This window comes from Notolabrus celidotus, chromosome 14, assembly GCF_009762535.1.
Source record: "Notolabrus celidotus isolate fNotCel1 chromosome 14, fNotCel1.pri, whole genome shotgun sequence".
In the NCBI taxonomy this organism is placed as follows: domain Eukaryota; kingdom Metazoa; phylum Chordata; class Actinopteri; order Labriformes; family Labridae; genus Notolabrus; species Notolabrus celidotus.
Genome location: NC_048285.1, coordinates 15,714,218 through 15,741,967, shown reverse-complemented (window position 1 = coordinate 15,741,967; position 27,750 = coordinate 15,714,218). Strand labels below are relative to the sequence as shown.

Genomic DNA, 27,750 nt, shown 5'->3' with positions numbered 1-27,750 from the left:
TATAAGGTCAAACTAACTCAAGTCAGGACCCTCTCTTTCTTTTACTTCCTTTTATCTCCCTTCCTACTTCTCCTCCTCCTCATTCTCTCATCCAGCTCAGCTTTGTACTGTTGCAATTATACAGCCTTCTCTTCCTCCTCACCCTCTGTCCCTTTAACCGTCTCCCTCTCAAAGTGCCTGTCCAGATAGGTCCAGCCAGTTCAAGGTGCCCTGATGCCAATTTCACAGCTGACATGCTCTTTTATGTCATTCCTGGACCTTCAGCACAGCAGCTCCTTCCACCCACTGCCACCCCCTTTTTTCTTTTCTTTCTCATCTAATTTAAAGGGATCTTCTTTTGTGCTGTAGTTTTAAAACAGATCAATGAATATAATCCCTTTAGATGACCTCGGTTTTTTTCTTGATCTTTCGATCTGAATTTCTCATCTTCTGCCTGTGTTCTTCAGTTGTATCACTGATGATCACTCTCAGTTCTTTCTAATTCAAACCCCAGCCTTAACCATCTGTCTTCCATCAATTTTATCTTTCATCGTTAAAACACTTTTTTTGATCAATGCTTGTTTGTGTGTGGGTGGGTTGCTTAGAGATAATTAGGTTTTGATCATGACCTTGTGATAATGCTTCATTGCCAAGATATGGTTGCAATGTCAAACAGGCATCTTCATCATTCAGTGTTGAGGTGTGAGAGTTAGTTTTTACCAAGTCAGTTTTCAGGTCATTAAATGCCTCAACAATTTCCTTTAGGGAAAAAGAACATTAATGTCTTAACCCTAAACTTCTTCTTCTTGTCTGTATGGCCTATCTCGGAGGGCACCATCAATAAAAAAAGAAAGATAAACTGTGCACCCTGCCTTTGATTTTATCCAAAACATAATCCCTATTATCACCACTTCGTTGCTAAGGTCCTTGACCAACATTTAAGCAAACAGAGGTTCTCTGAACAACTGAATTTCAGGTTTTATTTACGTCAACTTTTACATTCTGTCTCCTGGCACCAAAACCAAATTTCCCTTTTTTTACCCCTCATGTTGGTTCTCTCTCTCTGTCCCCCCCCCCCTCCCTTTCTCTTCTTGACTCCCATCTCCCCTTCCTCCCTCCCTTTGCGGCTTTGTTGAAGATGGCACAGGATAAGAGGGAAAAGGTCAGTGTGTCTGGAGGAAAAGATGTCTGACCTTTAACCTCCTGCTAACAACAGGGAGGTCACACAGCACACACAGGACAAGCAAGGTCAGACATGTGTATGTGTGTGTTTATAACTTTGAATCAGAAGCTTTACCTTTATATTCTGGTGCGATTGTTTTTTTTCAACACAAGTTTCAGTGTTTCCCTAAATACAGTAAATGCTAATGAGGATCTTTGGCAGTTTTAGCTACAAAAGTACATACTTTTTTTGTGTGTGTGTGTGTGTGTGCGTGTGTGTGTGAGAGTGTGTTGGCGGTGGAATGTGGTTTACAGTTTTAGATTAAATGCAGAGGCCCTGTGGGTCTGCGTGTGACTTCCATCTACTAGCCCTGTAATCCTGCTCTCACTAGGAGCCCCTAATCATGGCTGTCTGTCTCTACAGCCAGGCTGGCATGCACATCCTTGCACACATGCATACACACGTAAACACACATGCATGGACTCACATACACTGACGCAGAGTTATTGCAAACAGTAGCTTTAAGCGTGACGCACTGCACAAGGACCATAGATATAGTGGCATACAGGCACCCTATACCCAACGCTTACACATATGTTGACAATTACAGACATTTAATGAAAACCACAGGGCTGACTGTATTTCAGTCATTATTTCCCTCACTGAATACTGACAGTAAGATTTTGGATTATAGAACACTGATCCCTTATATGTCAGCAGAGCCACATTTATGTACTCACACTGACTGACAGACCAGGCACAGATAACTCAAGTCATATGCATCATTACATATAACTCTGATTAAGGAAACATGTTTGGATCATCCCTTTACCTTTAATCATTCTGCATGACAGCACACTGCCGAAATCAACAGGCAACTGGAGTTAAGTGTTTTCAATTCAATATTTGACACAGATCTGAAAGTGTTTGTAGCATGATGAACCATTCAGAAAAATAGCATCATAAGTGGACTGTATTGATGTTAGCCTAGAAATGCAGCATACTGGACTGAAAGCTTTGGAATCATGGGCCAAGTTCCAAGTAGTGCAGAGGCCCTAATGTTTTTGCCAGGGTTGTCCCAGTGCCAAATAAATCACATTTTTGAGGGGATAAGTGTGTTCAAAAACTTGTGAAACTTTGCACTTGCATCAGATGTGGTGAAATTAAATTTGGTATGGGTCAGGCACATGGGGTTTGCTAAATAGCTACATGGGACTTAATGCTACTGAGCGAGTAATTATGTTCTACTATGCTGAGTTAAAGAAATCTCCCTGCCAGGTTTCAAAATGTGAAATGTGAAAGTGGGAATTATTGAAACTGGTTAAAGATTTGTACATCTTCCCATTGCCCTTTTCTGTAGTTGTTCTTAAAGAACATATGTTCCAATGTTGAAGCCAGTGACTTATGATTTGTGTGGAGTCGCTGCAGACTGCCAACTGGAGGCTGTCTGAGTCGTACATATAGTGTCTGTTAAATTCTAGTATTTAAGTTTGACACCCCAGCCATTTAGGGATGCATATAACAAGTGTCTGTTATCAAACAGCAGATGGTCGTACTGATGGGAACCATTAAATAGCACATGTTTGTAATTAAAGGAGCCAGTAAGCAGTATTTATGACTGTGCTCTATAGTAGTAGGAAACATGTAAAGTGATAAGAACGCATATAACACAGAGCAGGAGGCTTGTAAATGTGGGTTCCAGAAGTGTTGTTATGTAGGTAGTTCCTTTTTTATCTGTTTGTCTTTCAGTTTCAGTCTTGGCCTGACTAAACCAAACATGGCGTGACTCCAACTTGGGTCAAAACACACAGTCATGGGATTATATCGATTTTTTAATTTCTCTCAAAAAGCTGGTGAACAGCATCCTTTTTCCAAGGCTTTTATGTCTTTTGACAATAAAGAGATGAAGTTCCGTAAAGAAAATCAATCAATCAATCTTTATTTGTTACTCGCAATATTTAACTAGGTACAGCGGAAAGGAAAAACATCCTTCTAACAGGCAGAAACCTCAAGCAGAACCAGACTCATGTGAGACAGCCATCTGCCTCAACCGAGTAGGGGTTGGAAAGAGAGATAGAGGAGAATAAGAGAGAGAGATGATAGTGATGAGACGGATAATAGTAGAAGTAACTGTTGCCACTGGAGTCAGGCACGTCTGTAACAGCTGGAGTCTGCCACGTCCACAGCAGCAGGCTGTCTACGGCAGCGACTCAGAGGAACCTACGAGACAAGGGAGCTCAGGGACTCCAGAAAGGACTATGTTTAGTAACTTTAATGGGACAGGGACTTAAGAAGAAAATTTTTAAATTTAGAAAATTGCCTCAATACTACACTAAATGACATTGCTTCCTCAGGTTCTGCAGGAGACAGTAAGACGAGAGTGTGAGGAAAGGGAGGAGCTTACTGCTGCTCTGTCTCCACCTCAGGAGGAGCTCCTTGGGCTGCAGACCGTGGCATCCCAAGAGGGCTTCCCCTGATTGCCAGAAGATTCCACAGGGAGACACACCACCCAAGAGAAGAGGCATTTCTATCAAGCCCGGGTACCTCTGACTCGCCCGTCTACCTCCATGAACGCACACCAGCCCACCCCTTTCTGCCCTGACAAAGACTGAGGCTGGGGTGGCCATGGAGGAGGAGAGGGGGGAGTTTTGAGTAATCCTGGTGGTATTTTAGGTGGAGAAAAGGCGTGAAGGGATACTGCCCGGACTGAGAGCAAGCAGCAGAGTAAGCTAATTTAAACACAAGGTCCATTAAATGGTGTAGAGAAAGGAGTGCCATATGTGAACTCAACACTTATTGCATATTCAGAAATAAAGCATAATACCGTGTTGTTTAGAATTATCACTGAAATGATAATTTAATAGCATTTTAAAATAAAAGTTACTTTTCTATTAGCACTTTGATTGTTCTCTTAAGATTAAAAATCACATGTGTTTAGTCTAATGCTCCTCTAATTGCTGCTCTAAAAGTCAGTCAGTCCTGTTCGTACACAGCTAAACTCCCAGGACACACACTCTCAGTCAGACATGCACTTGTTTTCTCACAGCCCGACTCATGCAGTCTCAATGGCACGGACTGGATTTCACAGACAAACACCCGCACACCCACACATGTTCACAGACACACGCAAGCACACAGACTGTCACAAGAGCAGGGCTGAAGGAGCATGACAGTGTCCCTTGCCACCCGCGGACACAAACAAAAGGCAGGCAAACACAAAAGAAACTGTAAAGCAAGCACCCCTTGACAGACACACACACACACACACACACACACACACACACACACACACACACACACACACACACACACACACACACACACACACACACACACACACACACACACACACACACACACACACACCAATTACCCAGCACTCTCCCCCCAGGCATTGTGTGTTATTGACATCATTCACTCCGTGCAAGGTCTTTCCATCCTTTCCTCCCTCGCTCTCTTCCTCTCCCTCTACATTTGGGATGAATTGGCATGATGGGAGAAATGCGTGAAGTGTTAGTGTGTATGTGGCATGGAACTAATTTCCCCTCTTACTGGCACACATGGAAAGCTTTTAGTTTGACTTCCCCCGTGTCCCTGTCTTCTACTCCATCTGCGAAACAATACACGTGCACACTCTTCACACAGAAAGGTGGTGCCATAATGATTTTGTCATGCTAACATTACCTCAGTTGCCAAAACACATGCGCATAGCTTATGTGCTCGAACATCTCTGTCAGACAGAGGTGACCTGAAATAGGAAAAAAAAAACATTCTATGCATTAAAGCTTAGATTCAGGTTACATTAATAAAATAGGGTGCAACAAGGTGATGTTCTATCATATCCCCTTTTAATAAAACAATGCATATCACTTTTATTTGGCAGAGGCAGCATTTGCTTTTGTGGTTTGCAGCTGGCTTCTTGTTGCCTTCCTGTGTCTGATTGTGTTAGTGTGCATGGCCTTGTGTGTGTTTTCTCATTGCATGCGACTTGAGGTTGCCTTGCTTTTGTTGTGTGTCTCCAGTGAGTAATTGTTCCTGTCCTTACACCCCCATCACTCAGTTTTTGTGATCACGTAATGTCACTCAAGGACTTTGGTTGCCTAGTCATCATCACAATGTAGAGTTTGTTTGTCCATATGTGTGAAAGGGGGACGTGTTTATCTTCATTTTTTAGTCTGTTTGTTGCCTACTTTTCTCTATTTAATGTCTTCCCTTTCATTGCCTCGAGCTGTACACGACCAACGCCTGCATTCATTTATAAAAACAAGTGGAACCAATTTCACCTTGACCTCTGAACCCACAGATGAACAGAGTCTCACCTCACTTTTACTGACCCACTTGCTCCAAACTTTTTGACCCTGTAACATAGTCTTTATCAGAAGATAGAGCTTGCTTTGCTTACAGGGGAACTACATGTGCCCATGGTTTCCCTTGTTTGGGAATCTTGTCACACTGGTGTGACTCAAACAGGTACGTTTAAACATAACACACAAACACAACCTCAGGTCTTCTTTTTCTTATTTGACAATTTAAAATAGCAGCCATGAACATGTCCCATTGCGGTATATTTTGAAATCCGCTACCAATCTTCCTGCAAATGCCCTTCTGACCTTTGACCTTTCCTTTTATCCCTGTTAGACTTAGTCTCACCTCGACCTGCATGTCTTTATGTGCAATAAATAGATGCATCAACACAATCACCCACTCTTCTGTTCTGACCAAACATTCACTGAGTCTGCTCTGACCACACACAGTCTTCTTTTCTCCCCCCCTCTCTCTCTCATACATACACATATACTTGTCTCTGTGGTATCAATATTCTTTGAGTCTCTCTAGTCATCATTTAGTATTCAACCCTTCTGACCCTGTTGCTAAAAAGCAATTCCCCCTCAGTCTGTCCTCCTCAGCTATCTGTGCATGAACTTCATTTTTGATCCAGTCAGCTCCCACTTTTCTACTCTCCTCTGCTCTCCTGTCTGGGCTTTTCCCTTACCTTGTGCCCTTGCTTTGGAGCCCTTGACCTGGTCTCCATCCTGGTTTGAGTGCGAGTGTGTGTGTGATAGGAGCCACACATGCATATGAGAAAAATCTGGCCTGAATAAAAAATACTCCATGAAACACTTTCTACATCTTAATGGGCAATTCCATTTTTTTAAAGGCCATTCTGGTATTTTCATGTATTGCTGGGTTTAAATTACTAGTACGTATAAAATGCCTCTGAACTACTGCAGTATATCAGTTGGAGGATGGGAAATCTTTCCACTGAGGGGCTCAGATTGTTATCCCAAGTATATTACAGCACAACTGAAGGAGGCCGAGCAGATCTGGATATTCTGTTCAATTATAGGATACCCTATTTCTTTTCCCCAGCAAAAGCAGTTACATTGCTGTGCTTTAAGCCACTATACAACGATGATAAAAACAGTCAATTGTCATTGGCTGAACACATGAGTTACTGGTCTGCTGCTGCCCCGACAGCTGGCTTATTAATAAAATAGGAATTCATATCAGTGTCACATTAGTTCAACACATAATTACACACACATGCAAACCTAACTGGTTGAAGATGCACTTCACTAGTTCCTCATGGTTAAACTCTTGTAGTTTTGATGGCTCTGAAGGCAGCACATTCAAAACTTGTTCTAGCTCATTTTATACCCCAAACCAGGCCTAAATAAGAATTGGTCCCATAATCAAAGATAAGACTACTTTGATTCCCCTGCAATATGTGGCCCACTCACGAGGCCCACATAATAAAGAGTCATTACATGAAGATGACTTACGATGAGGCTGATTGCGTCCGAACAATAAAATGTGATTAGCCTCGACAAATGCTCACGCACACAAACATTGATATGTACACACACGCAGACCGGAGTGTGATCTCCTTGTAGTAATTATCATAGCAGGGCAGGCATGCACACGTGTCCCCGGGGAATCTGTGCAAGTTGCTCATAAACACACACACATACTTCAGGGAGTGGTGTGTGTGTATAACTAATCCCTTGTTCGTCACTGGGCGTCCCTGAACGCCTCTCTCCTGCGTCCTTATGGTCGTTCCGGAATTCTGCCGTCCCGTGAGCCCTCCCACACCCTATAATTAGTGTCACCCGGGCAACCATGGAAAGAATGCTCAGTATTCTTGTCGTCGTGGTAACTGCGTAAGTGCGAGGGCCGGAGGTGCTGGTTGTAGGTGTCGGTTAATGACAGGGACAATGAGCCCTCAGTCTGCCATCTCATGTGGTGTGCTGGTAAAAACTGAAGACATAAATCAGAGTGTGTATGGGTGTTTTTGAGGATTTATGTCTGTCTCTTAACCTACATTACACACGTGACAGTAGACCCATTTGCCATGTTTGCAGCATTACAGCTGTTTGCTTATGGCTGCAGAGGCCTACATTCAGATGGCCTCCATAAAACCTTAGAGAATGACTCACTATGCTTGAAAGTGCAAGTGGAGCTCAAGGCAATAATTTAGTCTGTGGACCCCCACTGACATGCACACCGCAGACAACATGTATTGTTTATTTTCATGCAGATCTGAATGTAAGAAGATTTGACCCTCGGGTTATCGTGTGTGAGTTGGTTTGTTGATATATTTTGAAAATAGCTTAGTTATTAGGCTATATGTATGAGTATGCCTCACATTTTGGGTCACAATAAATCAATGGGTCACAAGATGGTGACAAGAACAGATACGTTGATCTATACTCTCTTGTCAAATTAGCTTTTAGGTCATGTTCATTTTACAGTCTCTTTTATTTATCGTTTTATTATTAGCAGAAATAGTTCAACCATACAGTATTCATCCATCCATCCATCCATTATCTTGACCGCTTATCCCGTTAGGGGTCACGGGGGGCTGGAGCCTATCCCAGCTGGCTTCGGGCGGCATACAGTATTCAGGTTGGAAAAAATAGGTAAGATAGTCCTTTATTCGTCCCACAAAGGGGAAATTTAAAGTGATACAGCAGCAAAGTAGATAGTGCAAAACAGTATGAAGTAAACAAGAGCCTAGCAATTATTAAACATTTATTAGCAATTCAAATTAAAGAAGTCAAAATAAGCATATACACAACTTAATAAGTCAATTTACAAATATTTACAAAACCAGCGACGCAGTGAAAAATGTGCACAAGGTTGTTGCATATAAATAGATGGGGGAGACACTTGAGTCCGTGTTGGTGAGGTTATTGTTGTTGATTGTAAAGTCTGACCACTGCAGGAAGGACAGACCTGCGGAATCTCTCCGTGAGACAACACGGGTGAAGAAGTCTGTCACTGAACAAGCTTCCCAGTGTTGTTAGGGTCCCCTGCAGGGTGTGTGATGTGGTGACCATCAGAGAAGATAGCTTTGCTATCATTCTCTTGTCAGCCTGCCACCACCTCCACAGAGTCCAGCGGGCAGCCCAGGACAGAGCTGGCCTCCTTCACCAGCTGTAGCCTAGATGTACCCCCACAACTGAAAAGTCACTCCTTGGTTGACATAATTTGTTAGAAATAAACCTGTTGACCGGGTTACGAGTTATTTAGGCCTACAGGGTTTCTGTTCAACGTCAGTATGAGTTATCTCAGAACAAACTCTTGAAGTTTAGAATGACCACTCCACTACTTCAATTGATGTACCCATGTTTCAGAAACCCCAACCCATGTGTCTCTAGTTCTCTCTGCTGTTGAGTTTTAGTCACTACAAGCCTTCAGGTTATCAGTTCCTGAGGGCTGAGCAGTAAGTGAACACAATGTTCTCTGCACCTACTGCTTATTACGAACTGTACCTTATGTGACAAAAACAAGGCCAGACTTTTAAACTGTGGTTTACAGTTGGAAGAACTGCATGTCATTTTCTCTGAAAGGGATGCTATAATATGAAACTGTCTACATATATCAAGTAGAAAGCATAAATAAAAATATAATGTTCTCTAGTTGTCACTAACTCTGTACACCTTGTGTGTGAATTGTTTGAAAAAAAATGCATAAGTCATAAGTCACACAAACTACTACCTTTTTTAAACGGCGGATGGATATGTTCTAGACGTAATGGTGAGAAGTCTGGACTTTCCCGTAAAATACGTCACAGAAAACGTTGGTGGTGAGTCGTTTTCCTGCTGCCTTTAAGGAGCGTCGGAAAATGAACTACATGACTAAGCTACAGAACAATTTGAAGGCATGTTTATTTTCAGTGCGTGTCTTTTAAGGAGCTGACTATAGAAGTGTTGCTCTCATTGATGGCAAAACTGAGCGACGATATGGTCACAGTTGCAGACACTTGATAAAAGTGATCAATACATAGTCATTAATGGACTTTTTTGGCGTTTCCCCTCAACTGCAGGATGATAGAGCCGGTATTATTTTATAGTGATAATCTTTTGACACTGACATAGATGCTCTAAAGCAGGGTTATCCAAACTTTTTTCAAAGAGGGCCACATATGATGTTGTCAGAATACCTCAGGCCCAGTGGCTCCTACTGAGACTTTGGAATCCTAAAAGTTCTATATGAAATATCTATTTAATAACAATTATTTTAAATGTTTTCTCAATAAAACAGTAACTAGGAAGTACCATGTAAAGATTAGCAAATGTTATCTTCTTCTGGAGGAAAATGTTTTTCATTAGGGTCGGGCAATGTGGGAAAAAATATTGTATCATTATTTTCCTATGGCAGGATCACGATCTGGATTTCATCACACTTATTTTTCATGTTGTTTTTATAACTGTTCTGATCAGCAGACAACATTTTAAGAACAAAATAATTATTTTCCTGAGTTCTGAACATTTTTTATGCACCTAATTTTGCCTTTTTTTCAATTTCATAATTTTGATCTTGTGTCCTCTTTTGTGTCTTCTGACTTTTGTGTTCTTCAAGAACATTTTCACATCAAGATAAAACCATTAATTTGAAAACCTGTCAACTTTAAGAGTTCTTGTGTTTCTTTTTTATTGCCATCTCGCAGAATTCCCAGTGCTTTGGCTTTAGACAGGTAGTCCATTTGAAGCTTTTTGAGATGTTTCTGGATTGACTTTAGTTTGTTTGTGCGCTTGGAAGAAACTGCAAATGTACAGATGATTCTGAAGGTGATTAATTTCTGTGCTATAAATAACACGTTTTAAGATGGAAGCTTGGGGCCATAAATAAATGGACCTTGGGCCGCGATTGGCCCCCGGGCCATACTTTGGACATGCCTGATCTAAAGTGTATTTTTCCCAATTATTCTTTTGTGATGGTATACTTTAAATAGCGATAGCTGAGTTTCCGTGGAGCCCTTAAAGGGAGCATGAGCTTATTTACATTTCCAAAAATGCAACCAACTTAAACCTTAATGTATAAAAGGTCAGTGAATAAGTTCTTTGATCTGTTTATCCATTCATCTGTGGAAAAAAAATGTAAAATATCAAACTATATGGATTTCTTTGTTTACTTGATGTTCGAGTTATTTGTTGACTTTTTTTAGAGTTCGAAGTAAACAGTAAATTATAAAGAAAATCGTTTTCTAAAACAGTAAAATAAGCCTCTAAAATATTATCTAAGTTATTTTCCCGTTGAATAAATGGGATGTAATGAACGCAGTTATTGTCAATTATTGGATTCTATGGAACTATTTTACGACGCGGGTGTGCATATGAGTGAATTCACGAAAGTGACGTCACGTACTTTGTCGGTCATCCTGTTCCGCCATCGCTCCGTTTGTGGCAGGTCAAGCGATAGCTAGTAATCGCTGTTTTTCGGTTGAAGATGGCCGCAGGTCCTCTCTCTGTATCCTCCACTGCATCAACAAACAACGATGGCATCCTTATTGGTGACAAAGTTTACTCTGAAGTGTATCTTACCATCGACAACTCGCTCATACCTGAGGAAAGGCTTTCCCCGACGCCGTCAATGCTCGATGGCCTCGACCTAAACACGGAGACCGACCTTCGTATCCTTGGATGTGAGCTGATTCAGTCGGCGGGCATTCTTCTTCGGTTACCCCAGGTACGTTTTCCAACGAAGTGTCGAATATATGATATTGATACATGTTGAGAGTTTGATTCACATCGCCTCCGTGTTTAGCCCATAAACAGGCCTTTGCTTGGTTGTTAGCATCATGCTAATGTTAGCCCTAGACGTTGGCGTGGTGGAGTTAAAATGGCGCCGTTCCATTGTGCAAGGTTAGGCCTGAACATCAAGACAAAGTATCGACATTATGCGTCTACTTTCTCCGCAGGTGGCAATGGCAACAGGACAAGTGTTGTTTCATCGGTTCTTTTACTCCAAGTCCTTCGTCAAACACAGCTTTGAGGTAAGTTTTTGCTACTTTCTGGTGCTTAGTTAGCCTGGCGGTGTCTTGTCAGAACGTTATAGCTCCGTTTTGTGGCAGCCATGTTGTTGAAACGTAATGCTCGAGGTTAATTAACTACTGAACGAAGAACAGGAAGACCTGAAACACATACTCAGTCTCAAAACGATAAGAAAGGAGTTACAGCTTAAGAAACCACACTCACTGTAATAAATAAATGTAACTATCAGACGGTTAATATTTAAACGTTTTATTTTCATAAATGGCACCGTCGAAGATGTACCGTTTATTTTCTCACCAGCAACATTTCGTTAATACAGTTTTTAAGTTTAGTTTAGTTTATTTATTATTCATCGTGTCGTGCACCTTAAGGTGCCCAGCCCATATGGACTTACAAGACACTTAGAAAACAAAACAAAAACAAAAATAGGAACAACAACATAAGAAGAAAAAGAAGAGGTAGAAGAACAGTTACAATACTGCACGTGTCCAACAATGACCTAAAGTGATTCAAAAGCACAGTGGTACACATAAGACATTTGACAGTGACAACAACTAAATCAGAAATAGTGTGCTCCTATGCTGCTGAACAGCATTTAACACAAACTGAGCAAACTGAAACACTTTGTGAGTAAACAGGAACTGAAGTATCTCTTCATCAGACATGGAAAACAAATCAGGACATTTTTCTGATATTTTGTTGAAAAGGAGGCACCTGAGATCATGATATGAAGGACAGTAGAATAAAAAGTGCATTTCATTTTCAACTTCCTCCACATCACACAAGGAACACTTTCTCTCCTCTGGAACAGAGTGGAAGCAACCTGTTTCAGCTGAGCACAGACAGACCTCTGAGCTCTGGTTAGGTTAAGAGTGACATAAAGCTCTGGCTGATCTATTTTTTTGAACAGACAATATGTTCTTAGTTTGGGCTTACACATGACTTCTTCTAACCATTTGTGTTTGTAAGTGTCAAATAGTTTTAATACACCTACGCTTACATTGTCCCCTGATAAACATAAGATAGTGTTATGCTTCTGTATGTGTCAGATAAAAACAATGCCTGTTGACTCAAAAGGAACTATGTGGATTGTTGAATTATTAAAGCTTTCCTCACACTTGTTTAATGATGAGTTGTTTTGCCACAACCAAGCTAGATACAACAGTAAAGGGTCATACACACCTTGTAATACTTCGCTTTACTCCGTTTCTATTGTGGGAAACACTATATCCCTAGTTCCACATCTTGTAAACACAGTTTCTATCTCTCTGCCTTCCTTGTCTTCTCTCCAGATTGTTGCCATGGCTTGTATCAACTTGGCCTCCAAGATTGAAGAAGCGCCACGACGAATACGAGACGTCATCAATGTGTTCCACCACCTGAGGCAGATGAGAGGCAAAAAGTAAGTAGTAGCATTGAACCAAGTTTTCCTCCTTTGGATACATACAAAATAATACATATAACAGAAAGTATTGCTGTATTGGATTTGTTTTGGTTTACACTTGTATAATATTGTATGTTGTTGATCTGTTTTGCTGTGAAAGTGCTTTTTCTGTTCATCCATGCAATCTAAACCACTTTAAAACTTTTCAGTTTCCTCTTCACTGGTAGTTCAGAAGTATTATTGTCTACCTGTAACGCCTGAAATTGATTTCTCGGCAAATTCAGTTAAACATTGGATTTAATATTCATCATTGTAAGACAAGGCACTGCTTTATTAGTGCCTTTGTCTTCATAGAAATCTGTACATGTAAATAAATCAGGCCTTGGCATTAACTTGGCTTCTTTTTTCCCTTGCAACCAACTAACAGCGACCAGCTACATTTACCAAAGCCTGGGTGATGTGGAATGGTACGTAAGATGAAGCAGTCGGCATGACAACCATGATGCAAGGGGGTCTCTATCCTCCCCCAGGGCCACCCCACCCCCTTCCTGTGGGAGACGCCCGTGGTCTGAGCCACCGCGGGGCACTGGGATCGGGGATGACAGGTTGGCCGAAGGTCCTTGGCCCCTGGGGCTCCTTGAGGACTCCTGTGGTTCAATCTTAAGCATTGGGTATCAGTCCGTCTGCGGACCGTTGGGTAATGTAGATTTCATCTGACTGCTCCTCACCATGCATTTTGTTTGTGCTTCAAAAGCAAAACCCCATTCACCAACTGTTCTTCATGGCTTTATTAGAAATATCAGCTTGTTTGTCGAAGTGAGGGAATAATTTCTAGACCCGTAGACGATGCAGGTAATGTCTCTTTAGGATTTATTTAGAGTCGAGTGCATGCACTGTAGATTCAAGATCTACTTGGCACATGTAGTACATTTGATGATGTAATAGTTTGCTTATCATGCGTTTTGTAGACGTCTATTTTGGACTGAAAGATTTCACATTAAGCAATTGATGATACACTGATTTGGGGAAGTGTATCACTGCATGTGATTTGAAGCATGATGGTATTCAGTAGATCTGAACTGTCTTCTATTTGAGGCATCAGGATACCAGCTCTGGACTGTAACACTGATACGTATTGGAAGTGACTGTTATGTCTTTACATTTAAACAAATAATGGTTAGTCCATCAATGAACTCTTACACAGCCTGTAACAGGTTTCAGGCTCAGTGCATGCAGTGACATTTTTTTTAAGTGTAGTAGCGTATAAATATATTTAATTTTTTTATTCCAGCTAGTTATATAGCAGGTATCTTGGTCGCATGCATTAACATAAAATAATCAGATTTTTTTTGCATGTAGGACTTAGGTGTTAGTAGGTAGGTACAAGGCAACTTGGATGCCTCTTTGAATTTTGATATTACAAAAGTAAAACGAGAGAGTAACTTTTTTCATACTTACATTAGTGGAGAACACATTAGTATATAATGAGTGACAGATCAATAACGCAGTATTATATCGGTTTGACTTAGAGGTTAAGGTGTGAGGATCGCTTCATGTGTCTTGTTGAGGTAGTGGTTTAGGCAATGACGTGAGTTGATATTTCTTTTAAAGCTGTGACACAAGGTGATTGAGGTTGAGGACTGTCAACTAAACCCCATATGCTTTGACTGGAACCACAGGAGCCCGCAACCCCCCGCAAACTGTCAGGCATTCAAACATTCAAACCCTGTTGCTTTTAGTTGGTTGGAACGTGAAAAGAGAAACAGAAGTTCTTAGAACGAAAGGGCACTTTCTTTTATTTTAACTTTGATTTCTAAAGAGGGAAACGTTATTTTATTTTGATTCCTTTACAAACCAGGACACCAAGTTCATTGATACTTGATCAGAACTACATTAATACCAAAAACCAAGTCATCAAAGCGGAGCGGCGGGTACTGAAGGAGCTGGGCTTCTGTGTGCATGTCAAGCATCCACACAAGGTGAGTAAAAGACACACACTCAACATTTTGACACAATGTAGCTCAACTTAAGATTGTTCCTCTATGCCGAGGTAACCAATCAGTGAGCAGCTTTGACTTCTCGCACTTCCTATAACAAGTTTGAGCTTGTACAATAACCCACATCATGTGCTTGTGTGGTTTGTGACCGGCAATCATTTCATGTTTCAGATCATCGTCATGTACCTCCAAGTCCTGGAATGTGAGAAGAACCAGACGCTGGTCCAGACGGCCTGGTAAGTTCATTCCTAGTTCTTCACTCACCGTATCCCACAGCAGCAACTCGTGTCATGTCCGCAAGAAGTATCACTAGACCTGGGCTAAACCCTGATTTGAACGAGTTTCAAATGGTTGACATGCTCAAAGGCACTCGATTTACCTGCCTGGATCTAATAAGTGATGACTTAGTGCTCTTGAGGTTCTAAGCTCAGGTTTGAAACTCATTCAACAACCATTTTGCTCAGGTCTGGAACATTCCCTCACTCCATTTTAACCCTTCCACCTCCTTTTTTTTCTAATGGAGCAATTGATTTTATTGCCTAAATGAGTTTGGTGTCTCACTCTCTTGTCTGCCCTTACATGGCTTTGCTGTAAAGTCTGTTTGATTTGCGTTGCACAGGGAACTTGGTTTAACTTTGTCCTTTCTCTCTACTCTTTGATTAAAGGGTAGTCCATGCTGGTAAGTCACATAAAGAACCTCTGAACTCTGCCTCCTCCAACCACATGACCTCAGGAAGCTCCTCTCATTGGCTGGCTGGCCCTCTACAGACAGCCAATCCCAATGCCGAGATTCTCTGAACGGGGAGGGCGGGCCTTTCCCAACAGCCAACAACGTCTTGTTTTCTCTTGGGTGTCCAAAGGATTTGTATTTTTGGTTTCAACTGTAATAGCTATTTTGCCAAGTAGCTATGGATACACTTATTTTTAAACCTTTTTTTCTAGTTCACTAGCATCAAGTAAACTTTGCAAGAACAGAATATTTTTAAACGGGTTAACCTGCCTATTTATTAATATTTTCAGTAGTTGACTGTGTCCTGTCCCCAACTGACGTGGTGTCCAGACATGTGTCTGTCTTACAGGCTGATCCAGCTCTGAGGTTTTGCCTCCAAGGACCTGTCTCGCCCCACGCAGCAGTCAGAAACCAACGGCCATGTGCTATCTATAGTCGCGTTAGCTTGGCACTCTCACACTGACCTGTCAAAGTGCAAGTCAGGTCGTTTGTTGATGGCATGTTAGATTTGGAGTTTTTGTTTTGGGCAGGCCTTCAACAAGTATTTGCAGCAAAACTCCATTAGAGCAGTGTATGGACACACACTTATTCTGAATGTGGGGAGTTGTCACCACCAGAGAGAGGACCTGTCACAGCTTTTTCCATCAGTTCTGCATTTTTGGCTGGTTGTACTGTCTTCTGAGGAGTTGATATATGGGGATTTTACCATCATGTTTCTGTCATCACATGTATTTCGCCCCCCTGACCTCTATGTTTCTTCAAGACATAGATGCTCACATCACCCTGTATTTGCCCGACTTACATCCTGGCCATATTGTCTCCTAATGCTCTCCTGATGGCTAATCCAATTTACCAGTTATTCTAGACAACCTGCTGACTCATCCCTTATCTGTTTTCTAGAACAAACATCACACCTGGCTTCTGTGGCAAGGTGGCCACTGTATATGTAGTGGGATTTGTAGTAGTCATATCGGGTCTTAAAGCAGGGTCAAAATCTGTGGATCATCAATAGAAAAACTAAAACGCTCTCCAAATACTGCACTAGCTCTGTCAGCCTGCCACCCGACCATACATCCAGTGTCTTCCTCTTCTCTCAGATCTAACAATCTGAAAGTGTGCTACATGAAAAGTTGTGCATGTCTGGCCCCCTCCCCCCCAACCTCCTATGGCATGTTTCATCTCCTGTGTCATTATTTTCTTTGATCAAGTTACTTCCTCCCTTCATAGTTTGGTCACATAGTCATGGCAAGTCTTCAATAGCTTCTTCCCCACTTGTGTCTTCATTCTTTCCCTGTGACATACAGCCACCACCATGGATGCCCCAGAGAGAAATGGACAAAGTTAAACTTCATAGATTATTTGATACTTAGAACTAGAAATGGGAAGTGTTTTCAAATGTCAAATACACCAATGAAACCATTTTTTTCTTCAACATGTAGCGACCAGTTATTGTTGTAAAGAAGCTGCATACCACAAAGGTCATGGTGAAGATTTCTACAAGTAACAAATTAAGTGAGGTCTAATCCACAGCTGCCAGAACAATCTGGATCACACTGATGATGCGTATTACTGATTGAAGATAATTATTATATCAATTAAGATTATCATCCTGTAGGGGAAACTTCAGGTTTTGGATGGGGGCTGGCTTTGTGTAGAGAAAATGCTATGTCTTTGTTTCTATGTGTGTTCTTTTTAATCATAGGAACTACATGAATGACTGTCTGAGGACCAATGTGTTCGTGAGGTTCCAAGCTGAAACTATCGCATGTGCCTGCATATTCCTGGCTGCCAGAGCTCTGCAGGTAAGAGGATGTTACTCTGAAACACTTATTTATATCTAACATGTTTTGACAAGTAAAAAGAAATCCTCTTAAGCAATTAAGCTAATTTTGGTGTGCGTATTTCCTAGATACCTCTACCATCAAGACCTCAGTGGTTCCTGCTGTTCGGAGCAACTGAAGAGGAGATCAAAGAGATCTGCATCACCACCCTTAGATTGTACACCAGGAAGAAGGTAGTTCTTTTTTGTTGACGTATCAAATGTTCATATATGCAGTGGCAAGGATACAAACTGTCTCAACCAATTGGAAATGTGTCGTCTCTATTAAGCCTACTAAGCCCCCGTTAGGTGTTGACTGTGTATAAATTTATTGCAATTTCTTTTTCAGCCTAACTATGATCATCTGGAGAAGGAGGTCGAGCGGAGGAAGGTGTTCCTGGCAGAGGCCAAGCTGAAAGCTAAAGGCCTGAACCCTGATGGTACCCCTGCTCTGTCCACTATGGGTGGCTTCTCTCCTGCTTCCAAACCCTGCTCCCCTGTGGTTAAGGTGGAAGAGAAGTCTCCGAATGCCCAGGCGCTGAAACTGGTTAAGAAAGAGCCAGACACACGGAACCCGGTTAACAAGAGTCCACATAATGGGTAAGAGACAAAATGACAGGGTTCTATTACCATTAGGGTGTTTTGGTCAAAGTCATCTTAGGTTTATTATTTCTTCTATAGCTTTATTAGCTTTAAGTATTTTTAACAGTTTATTTCTAACCGAGCTAGTGCTTAATTGTCTTACCTTAAATATATTGTTTGACTTTCAAACTTCTTTTAACCAGAATGAGGAAAGAGGTGAAACTCGGGAGGAACAGCAGAAGTGGAAGCCGATCCCGATCAAGAACGCGCTCTAGGTCTAGATCTCGCTCTCCGCGCCGACAGTAAGTTTGTACAACATTGTTGGTACATTCTCATGGCTGGTTTATACATCTGCGTTGAACCCTATGCAGAAGCAGTGGAGAGCGTATTATGTTAATTTAGAGCTGATACATGTTGCTGTTAGAAAACAGCGATGATTACAGGGCAGAATAGAGAGGACACATCGGAGAAGATGAAATACACAGCTGATGTGCAGGGAATACAGTGCAGCCGAGCGGACCGATCACAGGGCTTGTGGTCTACGTCTATTCGATGCGTAGTTTCATTTTGGAGGAGGTGCCCATCTGCTACGTGCATAGGTCTCTGTGTAGTTATGTTAGCTACGCCGACCTGTGGCTTAGGCCATGCTGTCAATTCAATGCAGATTTATAAATCAGGCTTTGGTGTTTTTTTTAATTGTGAGTGTTGCTAACTGTTAGTCTCTCAGTGGCTGGATTTGTTTCTGATCTTTCTCTCGTGTTCTGTTTCCACAGCTATAACAGCAGACGCAGTCGCTCAGGGACCTACAGCTCTCGCTCACGTTCGCGCTCCCACAGCCGCAGTCCATCGCCTAGGCGTCATCAGCCTTCGCCCCTCCTCCCCCACCTCAAGTCAAAGACCAGCCATCATAGCAACAGCGATTCCAAGTCGAGTGGACGTCACAGTAACAGCGGGGGAGGAGGAGGATCCGGTCACAAAAGGAAGCGCTCACGTTCTCGGACACGGTCCCGCACCCCGGTGAAAGCAGATAGGGACCGTGAACGAGAGCGAGAGCGCGAGAGAGACAGAGACCGCAGCTCCTTTGACCTCTCTTCGAAGAAACACAAACACGAGCGGGGAGCCGGTCACAGAGGAGACAGGAGGGAGAGGGAGAGATCTCGGTCCTATGACAGGGACAGAGAGAGGGAGCGTAGCCACAAGAGCAAACACCACAGCAGTAGTGGGCACTCAGGACATAGCCGCCACCGGCGCTGAGATACACTCAAACACGCAGACAGGCTCTAGGACTGATGGTCACCATTGTATAATCAGTGCACTCCAAATACATCCAACCTTGTGTGTTCTCTTATCCTGTTAAATACAGTTCAGCCAACTGGAGTTGTGTCAGCAAACATCTTTATGTACTTAGAATGGTTGAGTAAATATTATAACTCAAACTAGTCTTGTAAGTAAACAAAATATCTGTTGCCTGTAACATGGCAGGTGACATGGCTGACATGTCTTTGGGTTGACAACAAGAACAATGAGTATATTGGGCACGCAACGCAGCTTATCTTTAGCCCGATACAGCTAGCACGCAGAGTTTGATGTGATTTGGAGTACGATTTGCCATCATTGCTGGGTTTCTTACATGCATCCTGAAACTGACCAATTTTACTATGATTTACAGGAATCTTGAGTTTCTTTTGTTGCCTAAGGCCAAATAAGAAAACAATTATTTTTTCATAAAGAACTTTTTGTCCCAATTGACAACTTTGTAGTAAAGCCCTGACATTGAAACACTGTTGCCTGAATCATCGTCCTGCATGCACATACGTCTAAGTGATTATTTCTTTGACTCATCTACACAATGACACACTCAAAGCTGATATTTAGCCTGCAGTGGTTGTTATTGTGCTATTGTAGATCGAATGTGTGCATATGAGGAACCCAGGTAATCCAGTTTGAAGTTGACTGTAGCATTAGCTGCCTTTTGAGAGAAGGCACTAATGCATTATGACATTAGTCTAAAGCCTGTTATCATCATCATCTCAATATTAGGTTTTTTTCTTTCTTTTCCCATGATTCCCACTTTCACTCCACACTGCTACCATCTTTCTAGCCTACCTTTGTGTCCTTGGTTTTACATGTAAAGTTGTGGACTTGGGGGGAAAAAGGAACTTATTTACAGTGTAAAGATGGATTGACGTCTGCTGACAAGTGAATGCTTTGATTTATAAAAGCAAACTGCGCAGTAGAAGGATTGAATGACTAAATGTAAAGTAAAAACGATCATTCAGGGGAGATCAATATGTTTGCACATTAAGGGACTGACAGGCGAGTGTTTTTTTGTTTTCCTTTCATGTTTGGACATATATGTTGCTTAAAGCTGTATTTTGTACAGTTAAAAAAGAAGCTGATTAAAGATGTATGTTTTTTTTTTTTTTTACAGCAGGGGATGCAGACTTGATCTCAAACATTGTAGGATCTTCAATTTGTTACACTGGTTTTAGTCTGCACGTGTTCATGTCCAATTTTTATTCAACAATAAATGAGTTACGCCACTGAACTGTGTGCTCTCCTTCAATTGTTGCATGCTGAAACTAAAGGAATCTGCATAGTGCTGTAAGAGAAGGAAATAATCCAGGATTGATTGAATGTGTTGAATGGACTGTATGTGTGTGATTACATGAGTTAGAGCAGGGGTTCCCAAACTTTTCAGACTGACAGGGGTCAAAAGTATTCACATTCATTACTCAAGTAGAAGTATAGATGCTACAGTTTAAAAAGACTTCTGTAGAAGCTGAAGTATCAACTCGAGCTTTTTACTCAAGTAAAAGTATAAAAGTACTGGTTTCAAAACTACTGGAAGTATAAAAGTAATGTAAGGGGAAAAAAATGTCTTTAAGGACAAAATCTTAGGCTGCGCCACAGGGGCCTATAGTGCACTACCCCACCTCCCAGAAAAACGTGTTTCTAAAGGCCATAATGACTATAATATATTAATATGTTAATGTTGAAATATTTTGGGTTGCACCTGTTTCAGACGCATTTATGCCCATTGAAAATGAACGCATTTTCGTACAATGCAAATACACTTAAGAACCATATATGTGTACTCCTGAGCATTAACGTGTTTCATGGAGTGGAAGATATGATGACTAGTTGCCTATAAGTATTGTAATGGTGCAAAAAGTCAAACGTAATAGTTTATCAACAGCCTTTATTTGAGTGTCAATGTACATAAATGTATGTTTTTTTAAAGATGACAAGCCGGAATGAAATAGGAGTAACGAGGCTATTTCTAAAATGTAAGGACTAGAAGTAAAAAGTCAGCTGAAAAATAATTACTCCAGTAAAGTATAGATACCCAAAATGTCTACTTAAGTAAGGTAACGAAGTATTTGTACTTTGTTACTTCAAGATTCTGTTCCTCACCTACAAGGCCATCAACAACTTAGCTCCTCAGTACCTCATTGACTTCCTCCATACTAAAATTCCCACCCGTAGTCTCAGGTCCTCCTCTTCCATCCAACTCACCCTTCCACCTGCTCGCTTGACCTCCATGGGGTTGAGAGCCTTCAGCCGCTCGGCCCCCCGCCTCTGGAACTCTCTCCCCCTTGATGTAGTATTTATGTCTTTATTTACTGTTGAGTGTTGCTTTTATTATTGCTATGTTGTAAGGTGACCTTGGGTGTCCAGAAAGGCGCCTATAAATAAAATGAATTATTATTATTATTATTTACTTGACACCTCTGGACTGTGACCCCCAAATATAGGTGCCATAGACTCTCAACCCAAACTATCCCTCAAAGTGATTAAATGTTGCGTCATACTTCATTTAGCTGGTCTGCAGAAAATTAGCCTGCATGCACGCTGCTGTGTTTCCTATGCTACTGAGGCTATTGTTTAATTAACTGTTAACTGTTAACTAAAACTAATCTCATGAGTCATCTGGCAACAAAGAAAGGCAGAAAACTAATGAGAACAACTTTAATTCCAAATGTTACTACTACTACTACTTGTCAATATTTTTTTTCAATGATGAGTAAAATATGCAATTTTAGATTACTTACTAAAAAACAACATTCCAGAAGTCATCTCTTCACCCCTCATGGGTTCCTCCTGACTCCCACTTTGGGAATCCCTGAGTTAGAGCAACTGAAGTTTTAGGAAGCCAAATTTAAGCTAAAAGGGATGCACAGGTTTCAGTGCAGTCTTGCATTTTGATCTGGAATGTTTTTCCTTTTTGTCATGGCAGCCAGAGGGTGCTGTTTGCCATGACAAAAAGTAATGTTCATGTCTCACTTTTAATTTGATTGTTCAACCAGTACAGACATGCTCCCAAGCTTTAAACAAGAAAATTCATTTCAATAACATCCATAAGAATTCATGTGCTTAAAAAAACCCAAACCAAGGTATTACCCCACAGCATCACATTGCACTGATTTAAAGACATTTGTTAAACAGACTTCCACAGAGACTGTAAAACTGTGACTTAATACAGTTTGAGGTTGTGTGGTGATGGTTTCTTTGCCAAATATTATGTAAAACAAATTATTGCATAAAAATGCTTCAGCCAAATCCTAATAAATGAGAACTTAATAAATGAGATAAGGGGTGATCCTTCAGTGAATTGCCTCATATGGTGTCATCTATTAAATTGTTGGAAGCCACAAATGACCTGGGACTTTGTTAGTTCCTGTTTGAGTATATTTCAGCAAAGATGACCATTCTTTTTAGACAAGAGGACGAGGTTTAGGGGACATATTGGGGAGATTTTCTCTTGAATTTAACCAGCCCTAACCGCCCTCTGCTCTGATGTGGCTGTTCTGCTTCAGACTTTTCACTCATTGGTTGTTACACACTTCATCATGTTGCTGTCACACAGAAAGCACAAGGACATGATCACACGCAGACACAGTGACAGCCCTGTCATCTGATGTGCGACACATTTTAAAGATTGAGCAACAACAATCTAGAGTATCTCACCAAAGTATTAGGTAACAGCCAAATCATCTATGATGCACTTTAAAGCACCATTACATACAAATTCATATTGACCACTGTTACCTGGCTGCAGGACTGAGGGATTACAGAACCTTTTTGATGATACATACTAATGTGCAAAATCCAAGATTTTCACACACTAAAACACTGCAGCAGACTTCTTAACATAGACTGTATAAAGTATGGATGTAGTATCTGTGACGTCAACCATCCGTTCCTGAGCGTTGTTTTGAAGCCAATCGACGGCGGCAGCCATATTGGAAATGCGGAACTCAACTAGGCAGACTGTGATGTAAAGGGGCGGGGTTTGAGCCTCTTAACCAACAGCTATGTGTTCCCGACCGGGAGTCAACCGATAGAGAAATTAGCTTTGTAGGGGCCAAGCTGTTTTTTGAACCAGGCTGTAAACATGTTTATTAATGCTGCAAAGATCGTCTTTTTCCCATCATGTCTATGTGGTTTCCGGTGTTTCTGCAGCCAGCCTCAAGCGGATTCTCGATGAATTGCAGTTCATAACACTTCCGCATGGGCATCCTAGTTTGAGACCGGAGGTTGCCACTTGCTTCTTAATGACCGCCTACACTCTAGTTCAAGCTAGCACTGATTTACATCTGTCATTCTCACAATCACCTGACACACATTATCCTCTCAATTTGGTGCCCTGTACCAGTACTACGCTCATACTTTCAGCCCCACTACCTCTCCGGCATTGACCTGCAGGCTCTCGCTAGGGAGGCAGAAATATCATCTCATCAGTCCTCAAATTACTGCATGTAAATAAAACTGCTTGGTGATGAGGCCAACACAAACAATATTCTGCTGCGATGAAAGTTTCAAACAAATGTGAGCTGCCTTACTGAACTTTATGGTGAGTTCAATGCCAAAAAAGAAAAATGTGCTTGTGGCTGATGAAGAGTTTGTTTATAAGAGTAGGTATTCTTCTGTGGTTTTATTGAAAAGTTTTCTTCTGTCCACAATTCAGAAATGTAAAACCCCATGTCCATTATTTTGTAAAATGTTAGACATTCATATAATTAACGATTGAAAAAGGTTGAAATTGAATCATTTTCTTGAGCTCAAGGTTGATCTTGCAGTCAAACTTTTTTAAAGTTTGTTTCTTGAAAGCCTCAACTGGGGCAGTAATGTCAGTTTGTGAATGTTATGCAATAAGCTCTGCCACCCTGACTTTTTCTGGTGCTTAAAACTGGTTTCTGAATCAGGACAGTCATGACAAACTCACATTGGGGTAACAGTCTGAGGGGTTTGGTGCCAGAGAGCTCTCTGGGGTTGGACAGAAGTACCACGCACGGAAGAGGGTAGGTTTTGGTTTACTCTCTGTGCATACAGCATAACAGTCTTCCTCCCTTGTCTCTGGGGGTGTTTCCAGTGTTGGCACAGCATCTAACATTCAAGAGCACATTTTCCCTGTTCTTATGTGAGCATAATTGTGTCATGGAGATAGGAAATATAAATTACTGCCAGACAGTGTGTGTTTGTGTTTATGCATCATATCAGGAGTTTAGCTGTGAGCGCTGAATCAATAGTCGGAGCTTTTGGTTGGATAATCCCATCATTGTGGGCTCTGTGAGTCACTTCATCTGGACAGACACAAGCCCTACTTTGTTCAAATCAATTTCTCCTTTTCTCCATACAAAAATCCAAGAAATCATCATTCAAGTGACCAAAACCAAACCCAGGTGAGGACAGACAAAGAAGGAGATCCACTGATTTCACTGGCAAAGATTTATTGAACAGTTCTGTCAGGAAAAAGAAAAAGAAGGCAGTGTGAGACATGCAAAAGGTGCAACAGGTATGTATACAATCTTTCACAATATCAGTTTACATGTCAATAAATTACAGCATTCTTTGTTTTCATTGTTAATTCATAGTAATATAAAAACAATGGAGAAAAAACAGGAAGACAAGAGAAACAAGGCAACAAGTTAAAATCACAATTCATTCATTAGTAGTTTTTTCCAAGATGTGATTGAAGTGTTACAAATGTGATTGTTAAAAAATAAACAGTGACTTCATAAAAAAATCAAAAGTAATTTACCAGAAGACTAAAGTAACAGATAATCAAAGATGCCTAAACTGTATTCAAAAACGTTTTATACATTCCGAATCTTAAATACTTGCTTCAATCAATGTAAGATGTTTCCATTCTGATACCTGCTCTCTAAACTGAAACTGTAATCTCATTGTGCTTTAAAGTAAGAGCTCAGTATTCTCCAGTGTAGATAGATAGATAGATAGATAGATAGATAGATAGATAGATAGATAGATAGATAGATAGATAGATAGATAGATAGATAGATAGATAGATAGATAGATAGATAGATAGATAGATAGGTTGTACAGTATGTATCCTCTAGTCTATTTACACAGCTGCCTACAGATGTACTCAATTAAGAGGAAAGTACCCCCAAACATTTGTTCATTTTGGCTCTAAAAGCTGGCTCTGGAGTCTTGCTAACTAGACCACACATGGCAGCGTGATGACAGAGAGTGTTCACATTGTTATTTTACACTGTTTTGACATTCATATAATCAGACATTCACTTCAACATCAAGAAATCAACACAGCAATACTGAAAGATCAGTTGAGTAGTACCTTTGGAGCAGCAGGAACAGACGTTTTGAACTTCACTTTAGGATGGCAGTGAATGTTTCCTGCTTAGTTTTTGACTATCATCAAGTGTAAGTATGGGTGAGTGTATGTGTTCTTGTTTAGCACAGGGTGTAAAAGACATCCAATATTTACCATGCCATCAACTGTTGAACTATTTTTGTATGGAAGAAATTGGTGGACCAACCATCAGATAGATCAGGGGATCCCAAACTTCTCAGCCCACGACTCCCAAAATATAGGTGCCAAACACTTGCAACCCCCACTGTCCCTCAAAGTGATTAAATGTAGCTTCATACTTAATTTATCTAGTCTGCAGAAAAGTAGCCACCTACATGCACATGTGGCTGTGTTTCCTGTGCTGTTATGAATTAACCGCTGCTACTGATGCTTTTGTTAATTAACTAAACAGACCCTAACCTGAGGAGTCATCTAAAGAAAGGCAGAACACTACTGAAAAAAATCTATTTGCAAGAATGTATTTCTAAATGAATTACTTAAAAAAATGATTTTTTACAGTAATGGCAATATATACGAAATTTTAGATTACTTTAGAAAAAAAATTGCGACCCCCAATTAGATCCTGGCGACCCCCACTTTGGTAACCCCTGAGATAGATAGACATCACCAATGCTACAGCCATGAACGACGTTTGTTAAATTATGGCACAATTTAATAAAAAAGTAGGATGAAGGGAGGAAATCCAAATGTGAAAGAAAAGCACAATGTAAATAAAATGATTAATAAGCAGATAAAGGTCAGCTCGGCTGTGTCAGGGGCGATGTGCAGAGACAGCAGAAAGCACAGACTGGTAACTCGAGCTGGTGGGAAAGGCAGTGTTATGACTGCATGTACAAAGCTAACAGGATTTGGGCTTTGGGACAATTTAAGACCAAAGAAAAAGTGCTCGTCTGTCACACAAGTTAAAATTAAAACTACCATAGGCATTTTAGATATTCATAGCACTTTATTTCTGAAACCACAAACCTTACCAAAGCAGTGTGTTCACCTGTGGGCAGACACACACCTCGGATGTGGATCCAGATAAAGATCAGAATCAGACATTCAGAATAATTGATTCGCCACAGTCGACTGTGAAATTATCTGGGGCTGGCAGCTCAGAGCTTAACTAGATCAAGACGTGTTTGTCATCCTCCTTCGTGTAAGTGAGTAACAAAAGAGAGTTCATGCGCTCTACATTCACCATGTACTGCCACAGGCTGTCATTTTCAGGTAGAAAGTCAAGAATAAAGGAAGAAAGGAACTGTCTCAGTTCATTGAAGTCAGAAGAAAAACAACAGTGTTAACAGTCAGATGCTCACTTCCTCTGGGTTCAATCACTGCTTAATCTACAGAGCACAAAACACACAAACTTTCAAACTCAGATCTTTGAAAAGGGAACATTCTAAAATGAGAAACTGCTGCATATCAACTTTAGTATTTTGTTGTTTCAGAAAAATAAAATCAAAGAGTCCTTGTAGAAGCTAGACAATCCTGATTTACTTCTGTGTTTTCTTTCAAATCTGTGGTCCAAACTCTTCCTGTCACAATTACGCAACATTTGATTCAAATGCGTTCCCAGTGTACCAAGAAGTAAATGACTACAGACATTTCTTGTTTGGGGAAGCCAGAATTAGCTCAGTCCATACAGTGTTGATTTTTTTAAAAGACCAGAAATCTGACCACTGCACTCACTTCTAGGGGGGCTTGTTTCATAAGCTACTTTAGTACGAGAGCAAAACATGAAAACTGGGTCAAAATGTTTTCTTCCAACATCATGCTTTTATATGTTGGATGACAGATTTCTGACTTTTGAATTACTCAACTCCAGCAGCTGCACACTGATGTTTAGCTAACAACAATGTAAAAATACAAAATAAATGACAAATAAAGCACATAATTAAAAACATTGGACTAAGTATGTACATCCCAATTCCCAAATAAATAATCTGTATATTAAAGCAATTATTCAAAAAGATGAGAGGATTACAACTAATGTCAGTGTTGTTAAGATCAAGCTACAGCTAGCAGCTGGTTAGCTTAGTCATGAGTTGATGTTTACTTTAGTTTTTTCCTTGTGTTTCATGCCTGGGTTCCTCTCGTGTTTATTCTGTTATGAGTGATCCATGTCTCTTGTTGTATTTTCTCATGTGTCTTAGTCTTGTCTTGTGTTTCCTGTTTTGTAGTCCTGAATCACTGTGT

The 27,750-nt window shown here is 40.8% G+C and overlaps 1 protein-coding gene across 1 annotated transcript; it reads left to right on the top strand.

Moving 5' to 3' along the window:
- The first annotated feature begins 10,775 nt into the window (after positions 1-10,775).
- Positions 10,776-20,478, top strand: ccnl1a (cyclin L1a). Its single transcript, XM_034700473.1, has 10 exons — positions 10,776-11,113; positions 11,346-11,420; positions 12,711-12,820; positions 14,661-14,781; positions 14,971-15,035; positions 17,232-17,331; positions 17,439-17,543; positions 17,698-17,948; positions 18,134-18,232; positions 18,704-20,478. The coding sequence occupies exons 1-10, from the start codon at positions 10,874-10,876 to the stop codon at positions 19,182-19,184; spliced, it is 1,647 nt and encodes a 548-aa protein (XP_034556364.1). The 5' UTR covers positions 10,776-10,873; the 3' UTR covers positions 19,185-20,478.
- Positions 20,479-27,750: the final 7,272 nt, after the last annotated feature.